We start from the raw sequence: 27086 nt of genomic DNA on the forward strand, positions 1-27086 counted from the left end.
ATCGTAATTCCAAAGCCAAATGGAATATTTTAAAGTGTCTGCAACTTTTGTTTCATTCCCGTTAAGATAAACTATTGAGAAGAGGTAGTCTGACTATCATACTATAGGTGCCATCTTTCAAAAAAGGAGGTGATGCTACTGCTAATTCTAGATTTTTTTCTAATTCAAAAATTTATTTATATATGGATGACTTTCCAAAGCTGTACAAACTAGTGCCATTTATGCTTTTATAAAGAGACATATAATTTAGTGAATATTTCAGGGCCATCTTCAGAAATCCAAAAGCTGGAATTACCACTCAGAGCCCATGGCCTATCAGTGGGATGGTGTGCCAGATTGGATCCTAGGATTTGCCTTAAATTCACTTCAATTAATTTGTATTTAAGTGCCTAACAGTGTACAAAATCCAGTGTGAATTCCATGGAGGTACAGAAGTGACAAAGATATAACTCTTGTCTTCACGAGGTATTTCTAGTATTTTTCCTAAAGTATACAATCTATATTTTCACCTTAGCTATGTTGGCTATGTTTTTGAGAACTGGGAATTCTTTTTTTTCCCCCAAAACGTAGAATGTAAGCAACTGGAAATAAAGCATCATCTTCTTGGAAGGTGATATTGCATTAGCTTTGACGTCAGACAAATGGGTTCAAAGTCCGACAGTGAATCCACTGCCTATTTGTCTTAGGCAAGTCACTTAGCCTCTCTGAGCCTCAATTTCCTCAGCCATAAAGTGGGGCTGTCTGAATCTGATTATGTATTGAAAAGCCCTTGGCCTTGTTAAAATAACACACAGAGCAATGCAGCATAGCGTCTGGCACAAGGGAGATGTATGTTAATATTCATACTTATTTATATAGAAGTTCATTCAGGCTTTTGACCGAAAGTGAAAAAAATAGTAAATCTACAAATAATTTAACCAAATCAATCATTTAGAATTGAGATAAGTAAGAAAGCCGATGCCGTTTTTATCACGGCTGTGTGAGTTTAAAGGAGCTAAGCTTTAAATTATAATGCTGTACACCTGAAACTTATATAATTAAAAAAAGAGCTACCAAAATGCTGGGAAGAATCAGGAGCACTTTGTGCGCAGGAGGTTGCTCTTCTATTAACAGACTACACATCTCTCACACACCCCTCATTTCCTGCACCAGACTTTCCTAAACTTGGCAGTTCCCATTTGTGAACTTCATAGGGATAAATATCAAGTGCCATTGAAAGGTATCAGTAGCGTACGTCCTGTGTAAAGGGTCCTCTCAAATGTGTACTTCACTATAGAAATAAACAGCATTTTCATCTTAGGAAATCTCTGAATAGACTGTGCTCAAAGTGCCCCACCACAGTCTTCAGCCTTCTTTTCCACAGATGGTTCTTTGCCTTAAAAGCATATCACCTTTTTTGACTCCAGTAATAGCTTTGTTCTGCTCTTTAAAAAGAAATTGGGGGAGAAATTGACGTGCGTTTCAGAATTTGTTTGTACTGTCATATCTGTGAAAGTATCATATGATTATATTGCGTTTCTTTTTTCAGATTGGCAAGTTATGTGCCCATTCTCAACAACGTCAATATAGATCTGCTTATTATCCTGAAGATCTGTTTATTGACAAGAAGGTATTAAAAGTTGCTCATGTAGAACATGAAGAAACCTTATCCAGCCGAAGAAGGTGAGAGGTTTTTTTTTCCCCTCTATTTCAGCATACAATTAGCAATTGTGTTTTAAGGTCAAAAACCACTGGAAGGAAGCTTCTTAAATACATGTTATTTAGTTCTTCTGAGTAGAGCGTTTGATTAATTAAATTCTATCATCTGTTAATGTTAAAGAAAAAAGATATTGTATTATATCCAAGCCATATTTAAATGTAAATTTACCATATGTAAATATCCAGTACAGCAACACAGGGTGGAATAGACTTCTCTATTCAAGATTTTTAATTGATTAAACAAAACCTTTTCTGCTTATGATCTGCTCTCACAATTCCATGGCTTGGTTTGTGGCTTTCCCCATTATTAACAGTGAGTCAGGGGTGAGCTCAACAAAGAAACTGGCAAGACACTCTCATGTGTATACACACATACTGCACACTCTACACACTCTTTTTTAAAAACTTTTTATTTTATATTGGAGTATAGTTGATTAACAATGATATGTTAGTTACAGGGGTACATCAAAGTGATTCAGTTATACCCATACAGGTATCCATTCTTTTTCAAATTCTTACCCCATTTAGGTTATTACAGAATACTGAGCCAAGTTCCCTGTGCTATACAGTAGGTCCTTGTTAGTTATCTATTTAAAATATAGTAGTACACACTCTTTTAAGAATGATAAAATGAAGGATTTTGTTTCTATTCCTTAAGAGAGCAGTCAAGGGACCAAATTAAAGTTTGTTTCTTATTCTCTTCGTTCCTCCTCCTCCTGTCCAGATTCCTTCCCTCCCTATTTTAGTTTCATGGTTACAAATAAGGGGTGGGAATTGGATTGGGAAGCACAACACAAATCTAGGAGAATTGATTTCCCCTAAAGAATTGCACAGGTAGCCAACCCTGGCACTGGCTCAAGAATAGCTAGACATGAGTTCTGCCTCATGATGACTTTGAGAGGATTGGAAGAGATTGGCCTAGAGATGAAAAATTAAGAGATGAAATAAGTAACAGTCTCATATTTGGGCAAAATTATTCCTTTCATGTCCATTTGCTACAGGAGATTTTGAAATGGTAACTCATAGGCATATATGATACAGTTTAGAGTGAGAGAAAGGCAGTAAGGCCACTTGAGAGATAGTCCTCCAAAGAAGCACTTCAGCAAGTCACATTTTCTTTCGTTGACTTCCAACCTAATAAATTTCTAGTTTTCCTATAGCAGCAGTTTTGAAGTGTGATTTGAGAACTCAGGGAGTCCCAGATACCCTTTCAGAGGGTCTGTAAGATCCTCCTTTTACTAACTACATATCTATGTGAAGCTGGCTTTTATTCATACACTTCAACCAAAATAATATATGGCAAAACACATTAAATGTAGAAGACAATGGGAGAATTTAGGTGTCTCCTATTAAGCCAGGCAGTAAAGATATTTTGCAAAAATGCAAAAGCATTAGCACCTTTCTCACTTTTTTCATAAAAATGTTATTTATGCTTACATATAAAGACTCATTGTTAATTTAAAATTAATAATAAATTAAAAAAATTATTCCTGCGTTTTAATTTCTAAAACAGTAGATATCAATAAATATAGATCATGTAAACAAAAGCTCTTTGGGGTCCTCAATAATTTTTAAGAACCCTTTGGGAAAAAAAGAGAAAGAAAGAGAGAGGGAGAGGGAGGAAGGAAGGGAGGGAGGGAGGGGGGAAGGAAGGGAGGAAGGAAGGAAGGGGACTTCCCTGGTGGTCCAGTGGTTAAGACTCCACGGTTGAACTGTACAGGACACATGTTCGATCCCTGGTCAGGGGACTAAGATCCCACATGCCAAGTGGTGCAGCCAAAAAAAAGAAAAAAAGAACCCTTGGGGTTGTGTTGGCTATCTAGTGCTATACAACTCCGAAACGTAGTTATTTAAAACAACAACCATTTATTATCTCACAGTTTCTGTCAGGAATCTGGGGGCAGCTTAGCTGGGTGGCACTCAGTCTCAAAAAAATTTCGGTCAAGGTGTTACCTGGAGCTGCAGTCCACTGAATTTTGACTGAGGCTGGAGGGTCCACTTCCATGGTGGCTCATTTACACATGGAACAGGTTAGTGATGGTTGGTTGTTGGAAGGAGGCCTCAGTTCCTCACCACACGGACCTTCTGAGTGTCCTCACAACAGGGCTGCTGGCTTCCCCAGAATAAGTGAGCCATGGAAGAGAGCAAGGAGAAAGCTGCGATGTCTTTTACAACCTAGTCTTGGAACTGACATACTGTCACTACTTTTTTTGTTTTTTGTTTTCATCTTTATTGGAGTATAATTGCATTACAGTATTGTGTTAGTTTCTACGGTACAACGAAGTGAATCATCTATATGTATACATATATCCCCATATCCCCTCTCTCCTACCCTCCCCATCCCACCCCTTTAGGTCTTCACAGAGTATCAAACTGATCTCCCTGTGCTCTGTAGCAGCTTCCCACTAGCTATCTATTTTACATTTGGTAGTGTATATATGTCACTGCTACTCTCTCACTTCGTCCCAGCTTCCCCTTCCCCACCGTGTCCTCAAGTACATTGTCTACATCTGCATCTCTATTCCTGCCCTGCCACTAGGTTCATCAGTACCATTTTTCTAGATTCCATATATATGCGTTAGCAAACGGTCTTTGTTTTTCTCTTTCTGGCTTACTTCACCCTGTATGACAGCCTCTAGGTCTATCCACCTCATTACATATAGCTCCATTTCATTCCTTTTTATAGCTGAGTAATATTCCATTGTATATATGTACCACATCTTCTTTATCCATTCATCTGTTGATGGGCATTTAGGTTGCTTCCATGTCCTGACTATTGTAAATAGTGCTGCAATAAACATTGTGGTACATGTATCTTTTTGGATTATGGTTTTCTCTGGGTATATGCCCAGTAGTGGGATTGCTGGGTCATGTGGGTAGTTCTACCTTTACTTTTTTAAGGAACCTCCACACTGTTCTCCATTTGTTAGAAGCAAGTCACCAGTTCCAGTCCACACTCAAGGGGAGGGAAATCAAGCTCCACCTCCTGAAAGGAGGAGTATCAAAGAGTTTGTGGACGTATTTTTTTGTTTGTTTGTTTTTGTTTTTTGGCCACACCACGTGGCATGTGAGATCTTAGTTCCCCAACCAGGGATGGAACCCGGGTCCCCTGAATTGGAAGCACAAAGTCTTAACCACTGGACATATTTAAAACCACCAAAGGGGTCCTGGCACCAAAATATATTTCCATATAGCATAGGGATTCTTTGGGAAATTTTTGTCTTTCTGGGAAGGCAAAATTAGGCCATTTCTCCAGGCCCTCTTTAGCCCCTGTCTGTCCTTTGTCCATTGCTTTCACTCTTTACCTAAATCACCTAAGGAATTAAGCTCACTTATTGATCTTTAACTAGTGGAAACCTCTTGCATATTGCACTGAAGTGAGGAATTTATGTAATATTATATATTAATTATTTATAAATAATATATAAAATAAAATAGGAATAAGTAATATAATGTTCATTTTATATATTATTATTTATATTACATTTATAGTATAATATAAATAAAATATCTGTTTATACTCATATAGTATTATTATAAAATATATATTATATATATTGTATATTGTTTTGTTCAACTCAGCAGAAATTTGGGAAACACCTATTATGTGCCAGAATGTATACTGTGCACTGAAAATCAAGACACAGTCTCTGCTCTCCAAATCAGTCTAATGTAGAAATAGACTTAAGTACAGATAGTTTCACAACAGTCTTGTGAGCACAAAACAATGTCCAGAGTCTATGGAATCAGCCTACAGGGGAGGAGAGGACCTCTGCCCAGGTATAGTTAATTTGTAAGAGAATCACATGCAAAGCTTTTTGAAAATAAACACACTATTACAGTCACATTTTGAAATCACTCTGTCAACCTAGACACATTTATAAGTAAATAGGAGGTTTATTAAGGTCTTGGTGCCATGGCTTCTCTTGGGCTCTATGGGACTAATTCCCTTTCGCCTTACCAGGGAGAGCTCTATGGGTGTTGATTCCTCCAGGGAAAGAAAAAATTGGTAAATGAGTTTTTAGCTGAGCACCCAGATTTGGCACTTAGTTTAGATTCATTTTTGAGTTTGTTGTTAACCCCCCAAGAAAAGAAAGGATAGTAAGAAAAATTGCAAAAGCCTACAGACTTGAGTAAGTGGTAGTCAGGCAGGGCTCCTGTGGGTGTTGGGAACATGAGCCCACCCCAGGATGTTTCTCATCTTTTTTGCAAACTGAAGCAAAACTGAGATGGAGCCCTTCTTTCTGAAATCTCTGGCATAATAAGAAAACAAAACAACAGGAGAGTGTCTGATTTCATTTAACTCTCACATAGGTGTTGTCAACCCTCTTAGGGAGAGTGGAGAATTGGGGATTAAGATGATCTCTTGCTAAATGCGCTGCCCCCTGCAATCTGATGTTATTAAGAGGGCTTGTTTTGGCAGAGTGTTAGTACCTCTATAAATTTCTCAGTATGTTCTGCACAGCGTTTCACAGTATCCAAAAGAATATATGTGCCTCCAGCACCCCTCACACCCATGCTCCAGCTCCATCCTCTGTGGTTAAGAATATGATAATTAGAAAGGAACCCTATTGTAGCATTCAGTCTGTGGAGGTTGTGAGCAAGCTGTCTGAATCGGATTATGAGTTGAAAAGCCCGGTTGCCTTATTAAAATAAAAACACACAAAGAAATGCAGGATTTCTTTGGTAGCATTCAGAAGTCATCTGTTTGTTTTGTCTGCCCCCAACTGGGTAGTTTGCAACACACAACTAATCTTAGAAATAGCTTAGTTCAATTTAAAGGCGGTTTGGTACTCAACTGGTGGCCTAAGTATGGGACTCAGCATTCCTTTCAGATACAAATATTGAAAATATCTGTCATCAGATTTAAAACAGTGAGGGTAGGACAAGATGTATAAGTAGTATAATCAGAATAGAAGAAATGACATGTTCACAGCCCTTTCCAAATCTGATATTTTCAGTACATCTCAGATGTCAGGCTTTCCCTCCTTTGCCCCATTGAATGTCTCTTTCACCAATTCCTGTATGATAACGTTTATCTTGTCATTTGCATATCCCCCATAAAGTTTGGTATTTTATGACATGAGCAATATCTTTCCCTTTTCCAAACATAAAATCCATAGTTGAATATAGTCCACTCAGCATCTACATTACCAAGCTTCTGGCCCAGCTGCTAACCTGTGAGAAAGTCACACAGTCCCTCCACTCTTGTGAAATTACATCTATGTATTCCAGCCTTCCCTGTCCTGCACTCCCCCTCCTCCCTTTCCTCTCTAACTTGGTCTAAAGGGGCAATGGATTAGGTGACACTAGTAAATGACCTAGAAAGAAAAGAACAAAAGCTGATCTCAGCTCCCTGGTCCAAAATCAATGCTTACTCCCACTCCCTCTCAGACTGCTGCTCTGGTTTGGCCAGGCAGCTTTGTAAGCTCAGTGGTGCCTTCCACTCTCTGAACAAAACAAGAAAGTATGTCCTGAGTGAATCAACAAGTTTCGGGTCTGGTACAAGTCATTCTGCCCTAAATAGGACTCTACTTCTTTCAACATTTGTCAGCACCATCAATGTTAGCGTAGGATTAGGCTCTGATGAATAGGAAGAGCTCCTAGCCTAGTTAGGGAGACAGACACACAAATAATTTTGATACAGTGAGGGGCGAGTGCCAAGAGAGAGCTACATACAGAAGAGTGGCAGCATCATAGATGGGAAAGTTAGAGGCTCTCCTGCGAAAAGGTATCTCTTGAACTGGGCCTTGAAGGAAGAATAGAAATTCAACAGATGGAGGAGGGAAAAGAAGGCATTCCAGGCAAAGGGAACAATATGAGGAAAAGTATGAGCTAGGCTCTGGAATAGTAGAAATTTATAGTTTGGGGTCAGACCATGAAAGATTCTCTGCAGCAGAAATAAGTATGATTCTGCATCATTCCAACGATAATCAGTTTACGTGCTTTTCTGTGTTTTCAATTTTTTTGAAAAATAATGAGCTCATATTATTTTATATTAAGAAAAAAGGATTCTTAATGATAAAGGAGAAAAGTTCAGGATCTGCAGCTAGGGATGAAAGGCTGATTTTACTTGCAGTGCTTTCCAATTAGTGCTGCTTTGATGCCTGCCCAAGCAAATTGTTGCAAGAAAGCAAAGGAAATCCCCTCCCCCACTCCCCAAGAAGGGGACGCTCCTCTTGAGGATGGTGGGAGCCCCCCAGGGAAGATCATGTGCACCCAGCTGCAATATTTCAAAATGGCTTGTGCACGCAAAGGGGCCTTGTCCTTTAGTTCCACATGTAACATATTGAAGAGACTCTTTTTCCTGAGTAGACTGCTGTGAGCAAGCATTGGGTTTGTCCCAAGTGAGAGCCGTAGGCTCCACTATTTATATGTCAAATGGTATGTTTGGCATGTATGATTAGGATAAAGTGAACTGGAATCAAAGAACATTCCCTTCAATCAAATTGTTTTTCCCATCCCGGGCAACTAATTGTCCAAAGTTTTATCCTTTTTTTCCAGAGACAATTCAGTTGAGCACACTGCCTTGGTTCATGGGTGGAGATTCTTTTGTTGTCTGTCATGGGCTACTAGCACAAAGCAAAGAAATCTAGGCTGAGTCATACATGGGTAATTAATATGTCAATTTAGTTTCAGGTATCTTTCTTTAAAGAGATAAATAGAAACATTCAACTCACTTCTTTTTAAAATTATAAGCAGGGAGATAGAAAGCTTTATTTAAGCAAAGATCAAAATAAAATACACTTAATTCCCATGCCAGAACAAGTTTAGGAAGAAGTGACAAAGAAGAGGAGAAATAAGAGAGGCCCAGTAAACCCATAGGCAGTAAACTACTCCTGTCACACTCCTCTGCTTTCGGGGCTGTGCTGTCAGAGGACATTATCACCTGTTGTCGCTCTCTTTTGGAAAGCTCATTAACTCTCCAACAGCTTAGAAAGTCTTCTACCCTACAAAATAGTATGTCTGGCTTCCTTTTCAAAAATCAAAGTTTCTTTGGAAACCAAGATTTGTTTTCTCACAGCATTTAGAAGGTTTTGCGTGAAGGGATGGCCTGCACCGTAACGCTGTATTTAGAGACGCAAAAGTATTGGCTAGTTTGCTAGATGTGCTGGTGCCCTGCTCCTTGTTTTCACACAAGTGGCTCCTGCCTCATCCCACAGGTCCTGGGAATTACTTGAGAACCAGCATTTATTCCATTACTATTTGGGTATTCTTTTCTAATCAAATCCCCCTGGGATTCTAGGTGGATTCTAATGGGAATAATATACACTGAGAACCAAAAAGATCTCAGTGAATAAGCCTATCCAGAAGAATAGGTTTTAGAGAAATAAACATAAAACTTTGCTGGAGAGGAACGTCTAGAAAGGAAATATATCCAAATATTAAAAGTGATTGTCTCTGGCTGGTAGGACTATAAATAAGGGTTTTTTCCCCCTTTTACATTTCTATATTCATGAATTCTCGATAGTGAACATATATTTCTTTTATAATGATTAAAAACAGACTTCATTTTATAAGATGAAGGAAGAAATAGATTTTAACCCCTGTTTGCAGCTCTTGCAGTGCTGAAGTTGCAGCTCTTACAAATTTTTCTCACTCCTCACCCATGCCTTTATTTCATGTCCATCCAAACCTGGCTCTTTCTCAGCTCTCCTGCACATCTCTTTCCACTATTCCAAGGAGTATCTCTCTATTGTAGACAGAGCCTCTCTTTCTCTGACATATTTCACCTCTTCTCTACCCTTTTTTGGAGTTGCATCTCAATAACAGCTTTATTGAGATATAATCCACACACCATACAACTCATCCATTTAAAGTACATACTTCAGCTGTTTTTGCTATGTTCACAGAGTTGTGCAACCATCACCACAATCAAATTTAGAACATTTTCATCACCTCAAGAAGAAATCCCATACCCTTTAGCTATCATTCCCCAACCCTCATCCCCCCAACCCAAAGCAACCACTAATCTACTTTATGTCTCTCTAAATTTGCCTGTGCTGGACATTTCACGTAAATGCAATCACATAATATGTGGTCTTTCATGATTGGTTTCTTTCACTTAGTGTAATGTTTTCAAGGTTCACCCATGTTGTAGCATGCAGGAATAATTTTTTCTTTTTAAGACTGAACAATATTCCATCATATAGAATATGTATTCGTTCATCCATTCATCAGTTGATGAATATCTGTCTTGGCTTTTGGGTACTGTTAATAGAACCACTATGAGCATGCGTGTACATGTACTTATTTGAGTACTTGTTTTTCATTATTTTGGGTGTATACCTAGCAGTAGAATTGCTGGGTCATGTGGTAACTCTATGCTTAACTTTGTAAAGGACCACCAAACTATCATCCACAGTGGCTGTGCTATTTTACATTCCCACCAGCAATGTGTGGGAGTTCCAATTTCTCCACATCCTTACAAGCACTTGTTGTCTTTTTTATTCTAGTCATCCTAGTGAAGTGGTACCTTACTATGGTTTTGATTTGCATTTCCCTGATGATTAACCTATCTTTTTAAACTTCATCTTGGCTTGGCCTTCCACATTTGATACTCAATATAAGCTTCTTAGACAGAAATCCTTGTGAAGGCCATCACCACTTTCCTACCAGGCAAAGACCATCTAATCTATGATACCATATTAGTCCAGTGATATACCCAGCCCAATAGCTAGCTAGTCTTTGAAAAAGAATAACAGGAAAAATATTTGGGGAGAGAACATTGTTGTACTTTTTAATATGCATTTTAAAAGATGTAGTATTATTTATCTTGCGCCTATAAAGTTATCTGGAACTTGAAAAAAAACTTATCTTGCATACATAAATTTATCTGGAGTATAATATATATTTCATATATATACTATATTTATATTCTTCAGGCTCATAATAATGGAAATAAATTGCCAAATGGCTAACATTGTGGAGGTATTACTCTGTGCCAAGTACTATGCTGAACACTTTACATGCATCGTCTCATTTAAGCATCCAAGCAACCTATCATTTGCTTCGTTTTACATATGAAGAAACTAAGCCTCAGTGAAGTTTAGAATCTGTCGAGTAAGGTTTTACTGCTAAGTAAGTGAGAGAGTAACTGGCATGTGAAACATGTGGGTCAGACTCCAAAATCAGTGCTCTTAGCTACTACTCCTGACAGGGTTTAAGGGGCTGTTCTGAGAGTCCAGCCATCATTATATCATAGTTCCTACATGAAGCTGTGTTCTGAATTCAAAACAACTAATTCAGAAGCAAGCCTTAAAAACGCAGTCTCTCTCTAGGTCCATCCTGTATGTCCTGTGGAGATAATGAGTCCTCTGTGAAGTAGGATGGTCTTTTATTTCCCCAAGTTACCTTGTTCAAGTTTCAGAGAGATTCCCTGAGTCCTAGAATTTGATGACCCAGACATTATTCACATTCTCTTTGGCTTTCTTAGACTTTTATCTTGACCCCGCCAATTAATATCCTTCCATGCCAAAGTTGGAGGTCTTACATTTATCGCAGCTCTTCATCCCCTCGACATTTAGAAAGACCCTCTCTGAATCTTCTCCAGTTTGTCAGTGATCCTTATCATCAGCCAAGAAGAAAACTGCAAGAGTTGGGAGGCTGGAAGAAGTTCACAGTGTTATGTTTGTTTGTTTGTTTTGTTTTTAACTTCTAGGGAAGTCAAATATGAAGGCTTTGCTATGAGTTCAATTTTTCTTGCTATGTGCTGTGTTAGTGAGAGAGAGTTTGGAGGTAGGAGGAGGCCTAAGGGAAACCCTTTCATTAAAGGGAGAGCCATCACTTCCCATAGACTAATGGCCATATTCCATTTCCTCATGGAATGGGAGGAATTACTCAGCCTTTAGTCTTTCAGTTTCCACTCTTGGGAACCGTATTATTACCTTGTAAAACAGAGCATATCCCCTGTTAGCGTTAATTGAACCCATCTTTTTCCTCTGTGAGAAACTGTAGTGTTGACTTTTATTTTCAGAGCCCCATATTGAGCCTCTTCACTTTGGAGATTGACGGTGCTCAGCCACCAGGAGTAGGCTATGAGAGGGTTTGAGCATAGCAGGAAGTAACTGTTGGGGTATCAGGAGTTATATATATGTTTCAATAACACTTCTTGAGTTGTTCTGTCCATCACCCTGGCTTTACTGTGACCCAAGCCTTTGTGAAGGTGTGCTGAGTATTGTAAGCGCGCTCTCTCTTTCTCTAAATCATTAGTTGAAATGAATCGTTTTATAGTAATAAAATGGAAAATGGCATTAAATGTAAGAAAATAATTTCCACTAGTCTTCCTCTTTTGGCCAGATCTGAGAACAACCCCCCAGAAAGCATTTCTGGGCTCCCACCAGTGTCCAACTGAGATTCAGGCCTCTGGCTCTTCCAGGTCAGTCCATTGTTAGCCTGGAGACAATATTGAATAATTACTCCACTGCCAGCAAATTCCCTGGTGACAGTCTCTAAAAACTTAGTGGAGACTTAAGATAGACTTGGATGTATATGAAGTATTCCTTAACTTCCTTTCTACTAGGAATATTGCTTTAGAATATAAGGAGTATTTTATTTTGGTTTCTTTACTCCTAGACATCTATTGCACAGATATTTTAATATTTCTTTGCAAGCATATATACTTCTCTGCAGTCTATAGTGTCTTATTTTGTGTGTCCATGTATATCTGAAAGAAGATAATCGGCCAGAAATTTTGCTGGGTATTTACGGGTGTGTGTTTCCACATATTTGTATATATAATACGTTCGCTTTGTCTCTCCCTTCCTCTCTCTTTCTGTCTCTCACTCACACACACACACACACTCACATAGCATGAAAGCCAGAGCAAATATATAATAAAATATCCTTGGACCCCTCCCCTCCAGGAACCACAGTATACAAACAAAGAACAAAGAAACCTTCCTCCTCTAGCAGATGTGGGTTTCTCTGATGATATTGTCAGGAGAATTTCATAGAGCTTATGCTGCTCTGAGCACCCTGCGATTCTGATCTGCAACTATTAGCCAGAGTCTATATGGAAAGGGGCCATCTCTAGGGTAATAGCATTGTAAATTACAATCAATGCACTCAATTACTCTCTGAAACCAAAAGATATGTAGTGCTCCAGCGTGCCTTGTAATCAGCACCTTTGAGAATGTAGGTAACAGCATCTGAACAAAAAATGGAAGCTGAACGTGTTAGAAAATGGATGTTGGAATTAAATCATCCTTCTGATAGGAACAGCACCTTATATGGCAGGCAACATTTTTTTTCTAATATCATTTTATTGATTTAAAAAAAAACCCTGAATTGTGGCCTTGTAGCCAAGAATGTCTTTTAAAATCATTTATTGCTCCAATCAGCCTGGCAGAGCCTTTCTATCATGCTGATAAGGAAATTAAACTTTGCTCATACTGGGTTTACTTGCGTCTTATGCACAGATGTTTTGTTTCTCTTTTAGGGAACTAATTCAGAAGTTAAAATCTTTCATCAGCTTCTATAGTGCTTTGCCTGGCTACATCTGCAGCCATAGCCCTGTGGCTGAAAACGACACTCTTTGCTGGAACGGACAAGAACTCGTGGAGAGGTAATCTATTTTGAGTGTAAAATATAGCAATATTTGAGGAATACTCAGCATATGTTCATCTCAGGGTTAGTTATGTCTTCTCTCCATTAATTTCATGAGAAAAATTCTAGAAAAAACATACATGTAGACATCTCTGACATGGCAGGTGATGTCTATAACTTATAGCCCTCATAGAACTTACAAACTTTGAAGCACGTAGAGAACTATGGACTCAGGAACATTTAACAAATTGTAAAGCATAAAACAGGTCTTTTGGGGGGAAGGGGTCTTTGGCCCCTTCCATCTTCATTATGTGGGCCCCTATTGATTGACTGATTGCTTGATTGATTGATTTGAAGAAATCATATTTGTACCAATAGCTGCTATTTATTTTTTAAGAACTTTTATTGAGATATAATTGACACACAATAAACTGCGTATATTTAGTGTACAATTTGATAATTTTTTTCTTATTAGTAATGTATATATAGCAATCCCAATCTCCCAATTCATTTGAAGCAATCCTATTTGTACCAATGGCTGCTATTTATTGAGAGTTAACTATGTATTAAGCAGCATGCTCAGTGCTTGTATGTATTGACTCTTTTTATCCTTACATCAATCCTATGAAATAGCATTATTTCGCCTGTGTTCTAGATGAAGATGGAGGAAAGAAGAAAGGGGAGGGAAAGAGGAGCACCGTTTCACAGCATTTTTACTGAAAATGTTTGATCATTTGAGTGTTTCTTAGTATAATCTGTGCTAACATTTGTCATCTCTGAAGAATTTGCTTATCACTAGAAAGGAAATAATATATATTCATTTATTCAGCAAATATTTACTGGGCATTTTCTAAGTGCCAGTCATGTTGAAGTGAATAGAACAGGCAAATATTCCTATCCTCAGTGAGCTTTCATTCTAGTGGGCTAATGGTATTCCTAACCTCTGTTGCTTTGCATGTGTAAGGAATAGCTTACAATTAAAGAATTAAATCAGGAGGGTAGAATGCTTAGGAAACCATGCGGGATTGAGGAACATGCTTTCAAAAATGTTTGTGCCAGGGGTAGTATGTTGTAGAGGAGAATACAGAAGAGACCTGGGTACAAGTTCTGAATCTTTCACTGACCAGTTGTTTAACCTAGGACAAGTGACGTAATCCCTCCGAGCCTTAGTTTCCCCATCTAAAAACTGAGATGGTTGGGTTAGAGCGCCTCTAGCTCCGACAGTGGGAGCTGTGTGTTATATTTGCTTATGGATTTACACATTCACCCATATCTTCAACATTTTACGTTTGAGGTACTATGCGTTAGACACCGAGGTAGGGGTTAGGGATATGAGGGTGAACAAGATAGGCAAGTTACTTGCTTTGAGGAACTTATATTCTAGTGGAACCCAATATCCGGACATAAGATAATTAATCATGATGCTAAACGGAATTAATTAGCAATGTAACATCATGGACAGAGGAAGGCTTTGGAGCCAGATGACCTTGGGTTTGCCTCTCAGTTCTGCTACTGTCTGTGTGTGGCCTGGGGTGAGTCACTTCATCTAGAAAGTCTCAAGGTCCTCTTCTGTAAGGAAGGGGCATCTCACAGGGTTGTTGTAACTAGTAGGTGAGGTAAAGTCCCTAGAAGACTGGCACATCCTGGAAGCTCAATTCGTGTTACTTCTCTGCTTTCTCCCTCCACCCACCCCACCCTTCCCCATACAAGGTAGAACACATGCCTAAAACCAGCCTGTTTCTCAACTAAGCTTTGTACTGACCTGGAACAATGAGAATGAGGTGCTAAGGAGCCTGAGGTTGCATGCCACCCTGGAAGAGTCACTGAACTTGCCTGGAGATAGACTTCTCTGTAGCAAATGCGAATCAGGCGGGAGGATTCATGGCCCCACAGCCCACTCTACTCTGTATATTTATCACCCTAAAATCTCTGTCAGGTACTGAGTAGAATCCTGAAAATGTACCTGTTATGACACATTCATTTAAATTGTCAAAGAAGAGCAATTGGTGTTTGGCTTTATAAAAAACAGATGCTTTAAAACAGGTATAAGTGATATAATATTTAAGAAAGAAAATGCCCACAGGTCAAATATGTGTTTCTTGCATAAACTTGATGAGAAATCATCCCAATGACTTACCCACTGGTATGTTAAGATGGTGAAAAGTGAACAGTTCCTGAACACTAACTTGCTTTAAGCAGCCGACCTTCTAACCATGGTCTTTTATTAAAAAGGAAATTTTGGTTTTGTATTTATTTACTGATGCAATCGTTCATTCATTTATTTGCTCATTTAACAAATATATGAGTATAAATCAGTTCCATGAATCAGGCACTAATATTTGTTTCCTCGTTGTTGCGACTGTTTCGAGCAAATGTAACCTCACTAGATGTATCTTCTGATATAGCAGATGATCCAGTTTTAGTTAGTTCAAAATAATTTCTTCTCAGGCAAGCCTATTTTTTTTAATTAGTGGGATTTTTAAAAATTGAACTTTACTCATATAAACTACTTCATGTTCCGTATACGTTCATGAAGGATGTTGTCCTGGAACCAAGAAAGTCCTTTTCTATCAAAAGGTAGACTCCAAAGCCTGCTAACTTTGAATGAGTCCAAAAGTTAACCAAATGCACTGTTAAAATAACTCTGTTAAACTTTTTTGTTCAATTTGCTGGCTTTTAATATCTTAGGGTATTGAACAAAATGATAAAATAAATATTATATAAATGGAGGAAGGCCATTATTCCAAACTCTTACTTGTACTTCTGAAAAAAACTGTTTTTTCAAAACAACTTGTATATTTGATCCATACTATGCAGGAAATAGAAGAAGGAAGGAAGACAAGGTGGGAGGAAGGAAGGAAATCAAATGTGTTTGTATACAGAATAAGGGTAGTGTAATCCAGGAAGTGACTCTTCCATGGTTGGCAAACTTGAGTTATAATTAACCGGTACTTTAATCACTGACCTAATGCAATGATGGGAGCAGGGAATAGTGTCAAACTAGATTTTTACAAAATTACTCAGGAATATATATTCAATAATATGAAGTTCTATAGCCTGAGGACATGTGTGCCCTCTATTTGCACCATTTATAAAGATTAGTTTTGCGCTGTGTCTCATCTATAGTTAAATCCTCTTTCTAGCGCTTTTCATTTAATTTAGTCTCAAGTAACAGTTGCCAGTTTATATTGTCAAGTGGCTTGTGACTTTATTACCTTTATAGGTTGGGTTTGTGCTCCTTTGAAACTGTTTTTCTTTTAGTCAAGAAAATTTATGAAAATCAAGGATCTTGAAAGAGAACAAGACTTGTCGGTGGAGATACCTGATTAAAAAGAAAATATTGATGTTGAAGAAAATATCGATCAATATCCACATCAGCTGGGTTATCATAGCTGTTTACACCCTCGTACTATGGATGTACAGATCTCTCAACTTTTAAAGAGGCAAACAAGTCATTGTCTCTCTAAATAAGGTCATATTTCACATCCTTTCAATTTTTATCTCTTGTGAATAAAATAAATTGAACTATGCAGGAAAAGAACATTTTCACAGATCTAGTCTCAGGGAGTACCATTATTTGTCCTTCTTACCTCTCCCTCCCTCCACCACCTCCCCACCTAGGCTGGTGATAAATATTGGCTTCCAGGATTTCACAAAGAAATCTTCAAATTAGCAAGGCTGGCTTGTGTGAGATCGACTCCATCATGAAAGCCACTATGGATCCTACAGGCAAAGATCTCCTACCACTGCCAAAGGCAGAAAATCCTCCATCTTTTGCCTTTGTAGAACTACAGAGAATTTCAATTAGAGAATCCCTGAGACCAAGAGGAAAATAAAGGAGCCCATAGAAGTAAGCTAACACTGGGCTTAACTGCATTGTGCCTGCATTGTGCTGAAAAGACCTGTATAAAGTGTGAACAATTTAGCACATACATTCTCAATCACCTTTTAGAAGTTAGGCCAAATATCTGGATAACTGGCTGAAATTTTCATTCTTCTTCTGGATGGTTTGATACTAAGCCCTGTTTTATTGTTTAATCAAGTTTATTTTAAGATAGCATAAGAGAGACATGTTCAAAAACCTTATTTAGAAAAAATGCTGGGTATTTTTTTTACATTTAACATCTGATAATGCAGGTTCCTTCAACAAAGACTGAGCACTTACTATGTACTAGGCCCTGTGGGGCTACCAGTGATAGGTAGAATCCAATGCCTGCCCCTGCTGAGGAGTTTACAGCTTAATGAGAAGAATGAGGGGAAAAAAGTCAACCAGCCTCCTTCCTCAGCAGTCCAGGGAGAGCTCCGCTCAGAGGCGTCACAGCAGAGACTCTACCCACTTGGATGTGCAAGCTAGTGTGTGTGTGTGTGTGTGTGTGTGTGTGTGTGTGTCTGTGTTATTGAGGTGAACTTCATGTAATATAAAATTAACCATTTTAAGATATACAATTCAGTGGCATTTAAAATTTTATTTATTTCTTTATTTTGGCTGCATTGAGTCAGTTGCAGTACGCAGGATCTTTCGTTACAGTGTGTGGGCTTCTCTCTAGTTGTGGCACGTGGGCTCTGTATTTACAGCATACAGCCTCCTCAGTTGTGGCGCACAGGCTTAGTTGCCCCACGGCATGTGGAATCTTAGTTCCCTGACCAGAGATCGAACCCGCATCCCCTGCATTTGAAGGTAGATTCTCAACCACTGGACCACCAGGGAAGTCCCAATTCAGTGGCATTTAGTACATTTACAATGTTGTACAATCATCACCTCTATCTTGTTCCAAGACTTTGTCATCACCCCAGAAGAAACCTTATACCCATTAGTGGTCACTTCCCATTCTCCCCTTCTTCCAGCCCCTGGCAACTAACTGATTCTGGATGTTTCATATAAATGGAACCATTCACTTAGCATAATGTTTTTAAGGTTCATCTAAGTTGTAGCATACATCAATACTTCTTTTCTTCTTCTGGCCAAATAATATTTCATTGTATGAATTTAGCACATTTTGTTTATCCAGTCATCAGTTTTCCACCCATTTTTATGTTAACCCTGAGCAACTACTGCTCTAATCAGGCTTTTCCCACCATCTCTGAATCAGCTTGGCTCACCCTTAACCTTGGGGACAGGACAGCGAAAGCTTCAGGTCTCCCATCCCCATCATACTTGACCACCATCTAAATGCTAACCTCTCCCCCAGCTGGCCTCATCTCTGTGTGTCTTTGCAATTATGCTCCCCTGAGTCTTTTTTTCTCAGCGCTGTGTGTATAGTCAGCTGGCCTCTCCTACAGTCAGCATACCTCCTGCAGGAGTTTATACTTCCCCAGTGACTTTGAGGTTTATCAATTCCACATAAACAACTACTTGTACTTTGTGGCACGATGCCTCAGTTCCCTCTCTGATCCAGTCCTAGTTGGTCTTGCTGTTCCTCTGTCATGTTGCTGGGCTCAATGGGCTTGGATCTAGGTGTCAGCCCCAGAGTACTGCTGTAATCTTCTGGCTAATAGATCTACATGGCCACTTCTGTTCATTATGGATCAGTATCCATTTTGTATTTTCTCAGTATGACTCTAGGACTCTTAGAGTACACGGGGCACCTGGCATTAGAGAATAAACTCCATGAGATCCACAGGGGCACATTGCAGTGAAGGTGTATCCTCTCCCTCCTACACAATCTTACCTTCCATTTCACCTGAGAAATTATATACACACACGCTCACCGCGAATCCCCCCCTTATTTCCACTGATCAGACAAATCTTCCAATGTTTATAATGCCTCTCCAGGATTTCTCTGCTTAATTGGAAAGGCAGAAACAGGAATATACAAAGTAATTATTTTAATTCTCAAGGAGTTTTCTTCTTGTCTCAAAACCCTCTGGATGTTTCAGAAAAGTAAAGTAATGAGACTTTTTCTTCTGCTGAGCTGGAGGGATAGACTGTGTCATATCAACAAGTAAGAATAATGAGAGAACCATTAACACCCAATTCCTGACATGTACAAAATAATTTTTTTCAAAATGAGATGAACAAAATGACTGGGTTTTGCCCTATAATGTAGGAGAGGTGAGGGAAAATAGGTGACTCTTTTTATAACGCAATTATTTTAAGAACACTATTTTGAGGACTTGAGGTTGGGGAGGAACTAATTTCTAGCACTAACAAGTTTTTCACTGGTTTAAAGAGCAAAATGGGAAGACCTTCAGAATCTTCAGTCTGGTAATGAAGGAATTAATTGAAGAAAAGACCTATGTGCGGAGTGTATACATATTCAGACACTCATACACACTTGCACAGCTCATTCCAATCACATCAGAACAGGCCAGTGATATGCAGCAGTTGCTATATATAGCTTGCATGCTTTCATGCTAAAATAGGTTATTATTTATTGTTTGGGTTTTGTGTGTTTGTTTGGGTTTATGTTGTAGCTTTTCTCCAGAAGGTTCAAGGCAATGCACATAGAACTTTAAATATGGGATAGCCAATGAAAACACCAATTGGGAAGCAAATGCAAGATAAAAAACAGAGACAAGAGGAAGTGGGCACAGGAAAGAAAGGAAGCAATGGATCATGGAAATAATATTGAATGGTATTGAGTCAGGTCCTAAAGTCATTTGCTTCTGAGCTTGTTCAGGCACAAGCCAGACCAAACTCCTGCTGAGGCCACGGCTTACAGCTCTTCTTAGCAGCCCCTGTTGTGATGGTTGGAGGGTTAGAAACTGAGGTGCAGTCTTCAATATCCCAGTTCTTCTCATTGCTAGTTCTTCCTTTGCCCCCTATCCTGTAGGAAGCTCCGCTTATGAAAGGCTGGTAGGAGGGAGAGAGGGACACATAGGGCTTTGGTATATATATATTTTTTTGATCGGGAAGATGACTTTATTTTGTTTGGAGCACTGTCTACCTCCACAGCTCTTGGTCCCCTTTAGACATTTTTGGATTTCATTTCATTTAGTTTTCCTGGAAGCAGAAACATGACACTTCATTTTTTCTGATTTGAGTGTATGTCCTAGAATGAAAGTACTGAGATATAGCTAGTATGACAGTTTACATATTCACTTGCTTTAAGTAAGTCAAGATTGTTCATGGAAAAGTTTTGAAGAAAAAATAGATTACATAGAAAATGACAGCTTGGTGTAGCATGAAATATTTGTGTCAACGAAAGATTTGTTATAATCCTGATAAGGTAAGACAGATAAATTTGGGATGCGCCCCCATGTAATAATTCCTCTAATGACAGATTTTCCATCATAGATTTATCTATCTCAAAAGTTGTCTTTAGTGACAGCTATTTTTCAGGACCTACTCTATGGCAATACAGTGACATTTATCCCTTAAGATTATAGTGTCACATACAGTAGCTCTGCCTGCAGAATTGAGTGAGAAAAACCCAGCTTATCCTACTGACTGACAGCATAATATGGTCTGCCACATTCAGGACGGGCTGTACTTGTCACCTGTCACGTCTGAACTAGCGGGAGGAGACATCCTCATGGCTCAGTATTGATGTCTGTAACCACCTGTTGAAGGCGGGATGGCTTATTCTTGAAGCAGATTGTGTCCTATTAGTACTTATGCCATCCCCACCCATGCTCAACTGGATCATCTCATTATACGGAGAGCATCTGGGGCCTCCAAGGCAGGTCCCAACATGTCCATGCCCTCAACAAATCAATATCACCATACAACTTCCTCTTTGAAATGTGATTCTGAAGGTAGAGTAAGTCTCCTCTTACTGTCACTGCTCTGTGAACCAGAGCTCTTCTGTTTTTGCTGGGAAGGCTTAGGAGACGGGTTCATGAAGGACTGTAACTGCTTTTAAGAAATTATTTAACACATCAGGGCTTCTGTGTCCTTGAAGTATTACTGCCTCCTTCAGAGTAGGTGCTTTGGTAGGTCACAGACTGATCTCACTGAGGCAGCAGTCCTCAAAATATTTTTCAACATCTTGAGGAAAAGCCTTGAGGGCCTATGGCTGTTCCCAAAGTCTGCAAGTTGTTGGTGCTCAGCCCGTTGATCATCAGTGGTACAGACAATTACAGCAAGAAGACCCTGAGAGGTTAGGATGCATGAGCCAGGTGATCGGTGCATATCAGGAAGAGTGAGTGCAGTCATTAGAATGATACAGATGGAGATTTTAATCCTGGTTTAGACATTGACTCTGTGCTTCCAGCAGGTCACTTAGCATCATGTTCTGTGACCTTATTTGTAAGATGGGCATAATGGTACCTGCTCTGCAGGACTGTTGTGAAGGTGTGTGCTGGCCCATAGGCACTGAGTAAATGATAGCTGTTGATGTTATCACATCATTAGAGTGTGGTTGAGCAGGACGGGTAAAGGTCCATAGCAAGGGTGAAGAGTTGTACGCCATTCTTCCTGTAAAGGGAAACTGGATTTGGGGTAAACATCTGTAAGTCTTTTGGAACCAAACTGTTGAATGGCGAGGCTGCTCAAGCAGGGTCACACCATTTGGGATCCATTTGGGGTAAGAGGATAATAATGGGGCTGTTTATTTCTTGTGATACTTAAACTGGCTTTAAATGGGGTTTCCAGAGAGGCATTTGAGAAATGTTTTAAGTAATGTCAGAATCATTGATGGGACCCAACACAGTTTTGACTGTATATATTCTGGTTGATATTTATTTACGAATTTGAAATCTGCCATTGCTTTCTATTCATCCCTCGGAGAACATGTAAGGGAGGTGGCAAATTGATTGAAACAAGGCTGCTGGGCGGAACAAGTGCCCTGGCCTTTTCCTGGTGAAGTGGACCGTCAGTCCTTGAGTGATAGCAGTGTCACTTCATCAGAACGCCTTTGACACAAACGGAACATACCTGAAACATTTTCATCTAGATACTCTGACCCAGAAGAATTATTTCTGGTAGTCAGTCACTGGGCATCAAGAAAATGGTCTCTTGAGACTGAGTTTGAAGGACAGGGGGAGACCTGTTAGGGAAGCCTCTTTCTTGCGAGCCTCTTGCTGGTGGCCCTGCTCTTAGACCCCTCTGGCTACCTTGTTTTTGGGACTGCTGTGGTTGTGGTATTGATGTTTCTCCCCTGCAGGCTGCAGGAAATGGTCGGCAGGTGCCACTTCTTTACTGACTGGTTTCACTGGGGCTGCCAGTTCTTCCCCTGGGGTAAGCTTTTGGGGGCTCCACTGAAAGAAACTCAGCTCTCCAGCGTTTTTGCCCTTTCCTCCTATACTTAAGCAAAGGCAAAATATTGCTTGAGTTTCTATGATGATTTTTACTGATAAAGTCAAGCAATTGGGGATTAATAAAAAGTACACAGAGGCAAATGGCAAAGTTACATGGCAATCGTAAAAAGCCATGGAGTAGAGTGTTTCAGCTCACAGCTTTGGGGTCAGCAAGCCTAGGTTTGGATTTCTGCTCTGTATGTATTAACTCTTTGTTGTTGGGTTGTTTTTTTTTTTTTTTAAAGTGTTTTGTTTTATTATTTTTTTTTGGGGGGGTACACCAGGTTCAATCAACTGTTTTTATACACATATCCCCATATTCCCTCCCTTCCTTGACGCCCCCCCCTCGAGTCCCCCCCACCCTCCCTGCCCCAGTCCTCTAAGGCATCTTCCATCCTCGAGTTGGACTCCCTTTGTTATACAACAACTTCCCACTGACTATTTTACAGTTGGTAGTATATATATGTCTGTGCTACTCTCTCGCTTCGGGTTTTTTTTTTTTTAATTTATTGGCTGCATTGGGTCATCGTTGCTGTGCATGGACTTTCTCTAGTTGTGGCAAGCAGGGGCTACTCTTCGTTGTGGTGTGTGGGTTTCTCATTGTGGTGGCTTCTCTTGTTGTGGAGCACGGGCTCTAGGCACATGGGCTTCAGTAGTTGTAGCACATGGGCTCAACACTTGTGGCTCGTGGGCTCTACAGCACAGGGTCAATAGTTGTGGTGCACGGGCTTAGTTGCTCTGAAGCATGTGGGATCTTCCTGGACCAGGGCTCGAACCAGTGTCCCCACATTGGCAGATGGATTCTTAACCACTGTGCCACCAGGGAAGCCCCAGCTCTTTGTCTTCTCTGAGCCCATTTCCACATCTGCACAATGGGGTTAATAATCTCTATCTTTAATGGATTGTTGAGAGAATTCAGAAAGATTGTAAAATACAGAGTATAGTGCCTGGAACACAGTAGGCCGTCAAGAAATGGTAGCTATTATTGCTGTTATTCAATAAAATAAGCCTATAAAAATGGTCCTTCCAGTTCTTTATGGGGAGAGAGATGGAGTCTGACTTGAGCTCCCTTCAATGATCCATTTGTTAATGCTTGAGGGAGACAGCGTTACCCGCTCCCTCTCATTTTTATCTTTTTTCTTCTCCCTTCTGCAAAAACATTAAAATTCTCATCCCTGGCCCTGCTTGGCACAAATGGTGGGCATTTGGGTCCAGTGGTGCTCGAGAGAGAGTTATTTGCATCTATGAGTGTGTACTGGACTGACCTTCCTACCTTCAGTATCTTGTTTTATAGCAAAGGCAGTTTCAATAGTTCCTCCTAGAACTTCTTAACAGTGATTGACTCAGGTAATCTTTCTATTTTACTTACATTAGAAACCAGGAAGGGCAAATCTAGTTGCCCAGTGCTCTGAAGTCCTTTCTGTCACCCTTGGATTAACCTTTGTGGAAAAGGAGAGAGGTCATTAAAATCAGTCATGATTTCCCAATTTCTCAAGCCAATGAATTTCACTTTTTTACGTGAGTATGGCTTTGATCCTTGGATTTGTCGCCTCTATAAGGAAGTTTCATTTCCCTGTGAAGGAAAATTTATTTTCACTTGTAGCTCCAGTGTCACAGGAGCTTCCTACTTTTTGCCTCCTCATGTTTCAGTGATCCACGTGTCACATGGATCTTAAACCACCCTGGTTTGAGCCACTCGTTGGCCCATTTTGTTCCCCTTCTTGCTTCTGAGCATAGCTTCAGGCCCGGAGCTGGGATGAATCTCTGTTTAATGAGAGCCGGAGTGAGCTAGCCTCACCTGAGGTCAGGGTACACCAGCTTTGAGTTGGAGGGATGTGTGGGGGCTTCTGCTAGAATTCAGGCTGAAAAGCTAATGACCAGGACCATCCTAGAAGGGGCCAGAAAAAGGTGTTGTGCTTGCTCACCCCTCCTTATCCTTGGCTCAGTGGCAGCTCTTCTGAGGAGCCCAAATCCCCCTGCCCCCTGCCCTAGTCTGAGTTAACACCCTCAGCACAGCACATAGGTGTCCCTCTGGCACATCTCTGGTTACATGTCTTCTCTAATCTTCCACTGGAAGACAAGTACTGTGTCTTCTATCTATATGTCCTCATTGCTTAGTTGTACCTGCTGCAGAGTAGACTCTCCATACATGTTTATACAATTCAACAAACGAACCAACAAACATAATTGTAGGCAACGAACCTGAGTACCAGATCTAGCTTCCCCATGGTATATCTGTGTGCCTTTGGCCAGGTTTACTTAAACTCTCTGTGTTTTGTTTTCTCCTTCTGTGAAGTGGTGAAATTAACGCCTCCCCTATCAACCTTCATAGGGTTGTTGTGAGCCTCCAATAAACAAGCACATATGAAATATCTTTGAAAATTGTGAAGCGCCCTCCATTTACTAGGTGTTAGTGTAGAGAAGTAGATCAGATACAGAGGGAAGCTCTACCACAAATAAATGGAACTATATGTTGGCTAACTAACACAGCATTATTGGGCTCGCTTTACAAACACAGAGCTTTTAGCAGCTTCCTGAATCTCTCTCCATGCATCACTCTTGTCGGGCAGAACCAGAGCACAGTGCTTGCACTCCGCACCTCCCCATGTGTGGTGTCGGGGCTGACCCAGGCTGAAGTCTGTCCCGGGATCCCTCACTCCTGGCTGTGCTTTTACAGCACTAGAGCCTTTGCCAGGTGCCACCTGGCCACCGTGAATTTCAGTGATGTGGGCTCTGGGGTGTGACTTCATAAATCCGTGAAACACAAGTAATTTTTTTAACCTATGCCGTATGTGTGCGCTAATAACAAACCCCAGTTCACCTGATTCCCACAGACTCGGACTGGGAATTCTCTGCTCACCTGGTATAAGGGAGCCCTGGCTGTCGCCACTGAAGTAAGCCTCCTTATTCTGTGCTGCTCCAAGACCACCCAGCACTCTACTAAAGAGTTCTTCATCAGCCTGTGTGGCAGACGTGTTAATGATAGTTCACACCGGTGTGTCTGTCGCTGTTGGCAGAACGGAAACCTTGTGTGAAACCTCCAGTTTCCGCAAGCTTTTTGTTCTCCCTGAAGCCTTGGTGGTGACTCTCGCCACGTGCCAGGAGCCAGAGGGTCAGGACGGCGAGATGCTGGCAGACTTTGTGGAGGGGATGCTCAGCGCCGTGCCCAGTGGGCACCAGAGTGATGCCTGGTCTTCCGTTCGCCTTTTCTTAAAAACCATTTTTCTACCTTACTTTTCTCCGTACTTAAATGGTCAGTAGCTACTGAGTGGTGCTTCATCTGGACAGCCCTACATGGAAGCAGAAATAGCAAATGGGACTGGCTTCCCCTCGGAAGTGACCTGCTCCAGAGCCCACCAGGCTGCTGTTGTCTAAGTGCTGTTGGCGGTAGATCTTCTCACGTGTTGTCCTGTAAAGATTTAACTGAATATCTTTATAACAGAAACTGTCTGAGGCAAGTAAGAGTGAGTAAGGGATGGAAACTTAAGTCAGAGTTTTTTTGTTTCATTCTCTTCGCTTAATTCATGGTTCAGTATTTGGGTAGTTTGTACCACTTCAGATCTGTACTCCAGACAAAAATATAGTAACTTGAAATACTGTGTTTAAAGAAATCATCGTGCTCTATCATTAAATTATTTGGCTAAGAGTTGAAAAAAATTTTTTCTTTTCATTAAGCAAATCCACATATTCCCACAAATTCTGTTTTTATTAAAGCTCTTTATTGGAATATAATTGCTTTACACTCTCGTACCAGCTTATGTGGTACACCAAAGTGAATCAGCTGTATTTATATATATATCCCCGTATCCCCACCCTCCTGTGACTCCCCCCCACACTCCCCGTCCTGGCCCTCTAAGGCATCATCCATCATCAAGCTGATCTCCCTTTGTTATACAGCAACTTCCCACTAGCTCCCTATTTTACTTGGTAGTATACATATGTCTATGCTACTCTCTCACTTCATCCCAGCTTCCCCTTCACCCCCCGCCCCCACCCCAACTCCATGTCCTCCACTCCATTCTCTGCATCTGCATACTATTTTTGCCCTGTCACTGGGTTCATCAGTACCATTTTTTTTTTTTAGATTCCTTACAGATGAGTTAGCACACAGTATTTGTTTTTCTCTTTCTGGCTTACTTCACTGAGTATGACAGACTCTAGGTCTATCCACCTCATTACATATAGCTCCATGTAATTCCTTTTTATAGCTGAGTAATATTCCATTGTATATATGTGCCACATCTTCTTTATCCATTCATCTGTTGATGGGCATTTAGGTTGCTTCCATGTCCTGGCTATTGTAAATAGTGCTGCAATACACATTATGGTACATGTTTCTTTTTGGATTATGGTATTCTCTGGGTATATGCCCAGGAGTGGGACTGCTGTGTCATATGGTAGTTCTATTTTTAGCTTTTTAAGGAACCTCCAAACTGTTTTCCATAGTGGTTATACCAATTTACATTCCCACCAACAGTGCACAAGAGTTCCCTTTTCTCCACACCCTCTCCAACATTTATTGTTTCTAGATTTTTTGATGACGGCCATTCTGACCGAAGTGAGGTGATACCTCATTGTGGCTTTGACTTGCATTTCTCTAATGATTAGTGATGTTGAGCATCTTTTCATGTGTTTGTTGGCCATCTGCATGTCTTCTTTGG

General features: G+C 40.2%; 1 protein-coding gene across 3 annotated transcripts in view; it reads left to right on the plus strand.

Moving 5' to 3' along the window:
- Positions 1 to 27086, plus strand: part of GPC3 (glypican 3) — a 453743-nt gene that overhangs the window by 297915 nt on the left and 128742 nt on the right. For 2 of the 3 annotated variants that reach the window (XM_057718111.1, XM_057718110.1), the window contains exons 4-5: positions 1529 to 1662; positions 13139 to 13264. In XM_057718111.1, coding sequence (XP_057574094.1) covers positions 1529 to 1662; positions 13139 to 13264 — 260 coding nt within the window. The remainder of the gene's footprint in view (positions 1 to 1528; positions 1663 to 13138; positions 13265 to 27086) is intronic. The other variant, XM_057718112.1, reaches the window with a different exon arrangement.

The sequence above is a fragment of the Hippopotamus amphibius genome, chromosome X, assembly GCF_030028045.1.
Source record: "Hippopotamus amphibius kiboko isolate mHipAmp2 chromosome X, mHipAmp2.hap2, whole genome shotgun sequence".
Taxonomy (NCBI): domain Eukaryota; kingdom Metazoa; phylum Chordata; class Mammalia; order Artiodactyla; family Hippopotamidae; genus Hippopotamus; species Hippopotamus amphibius.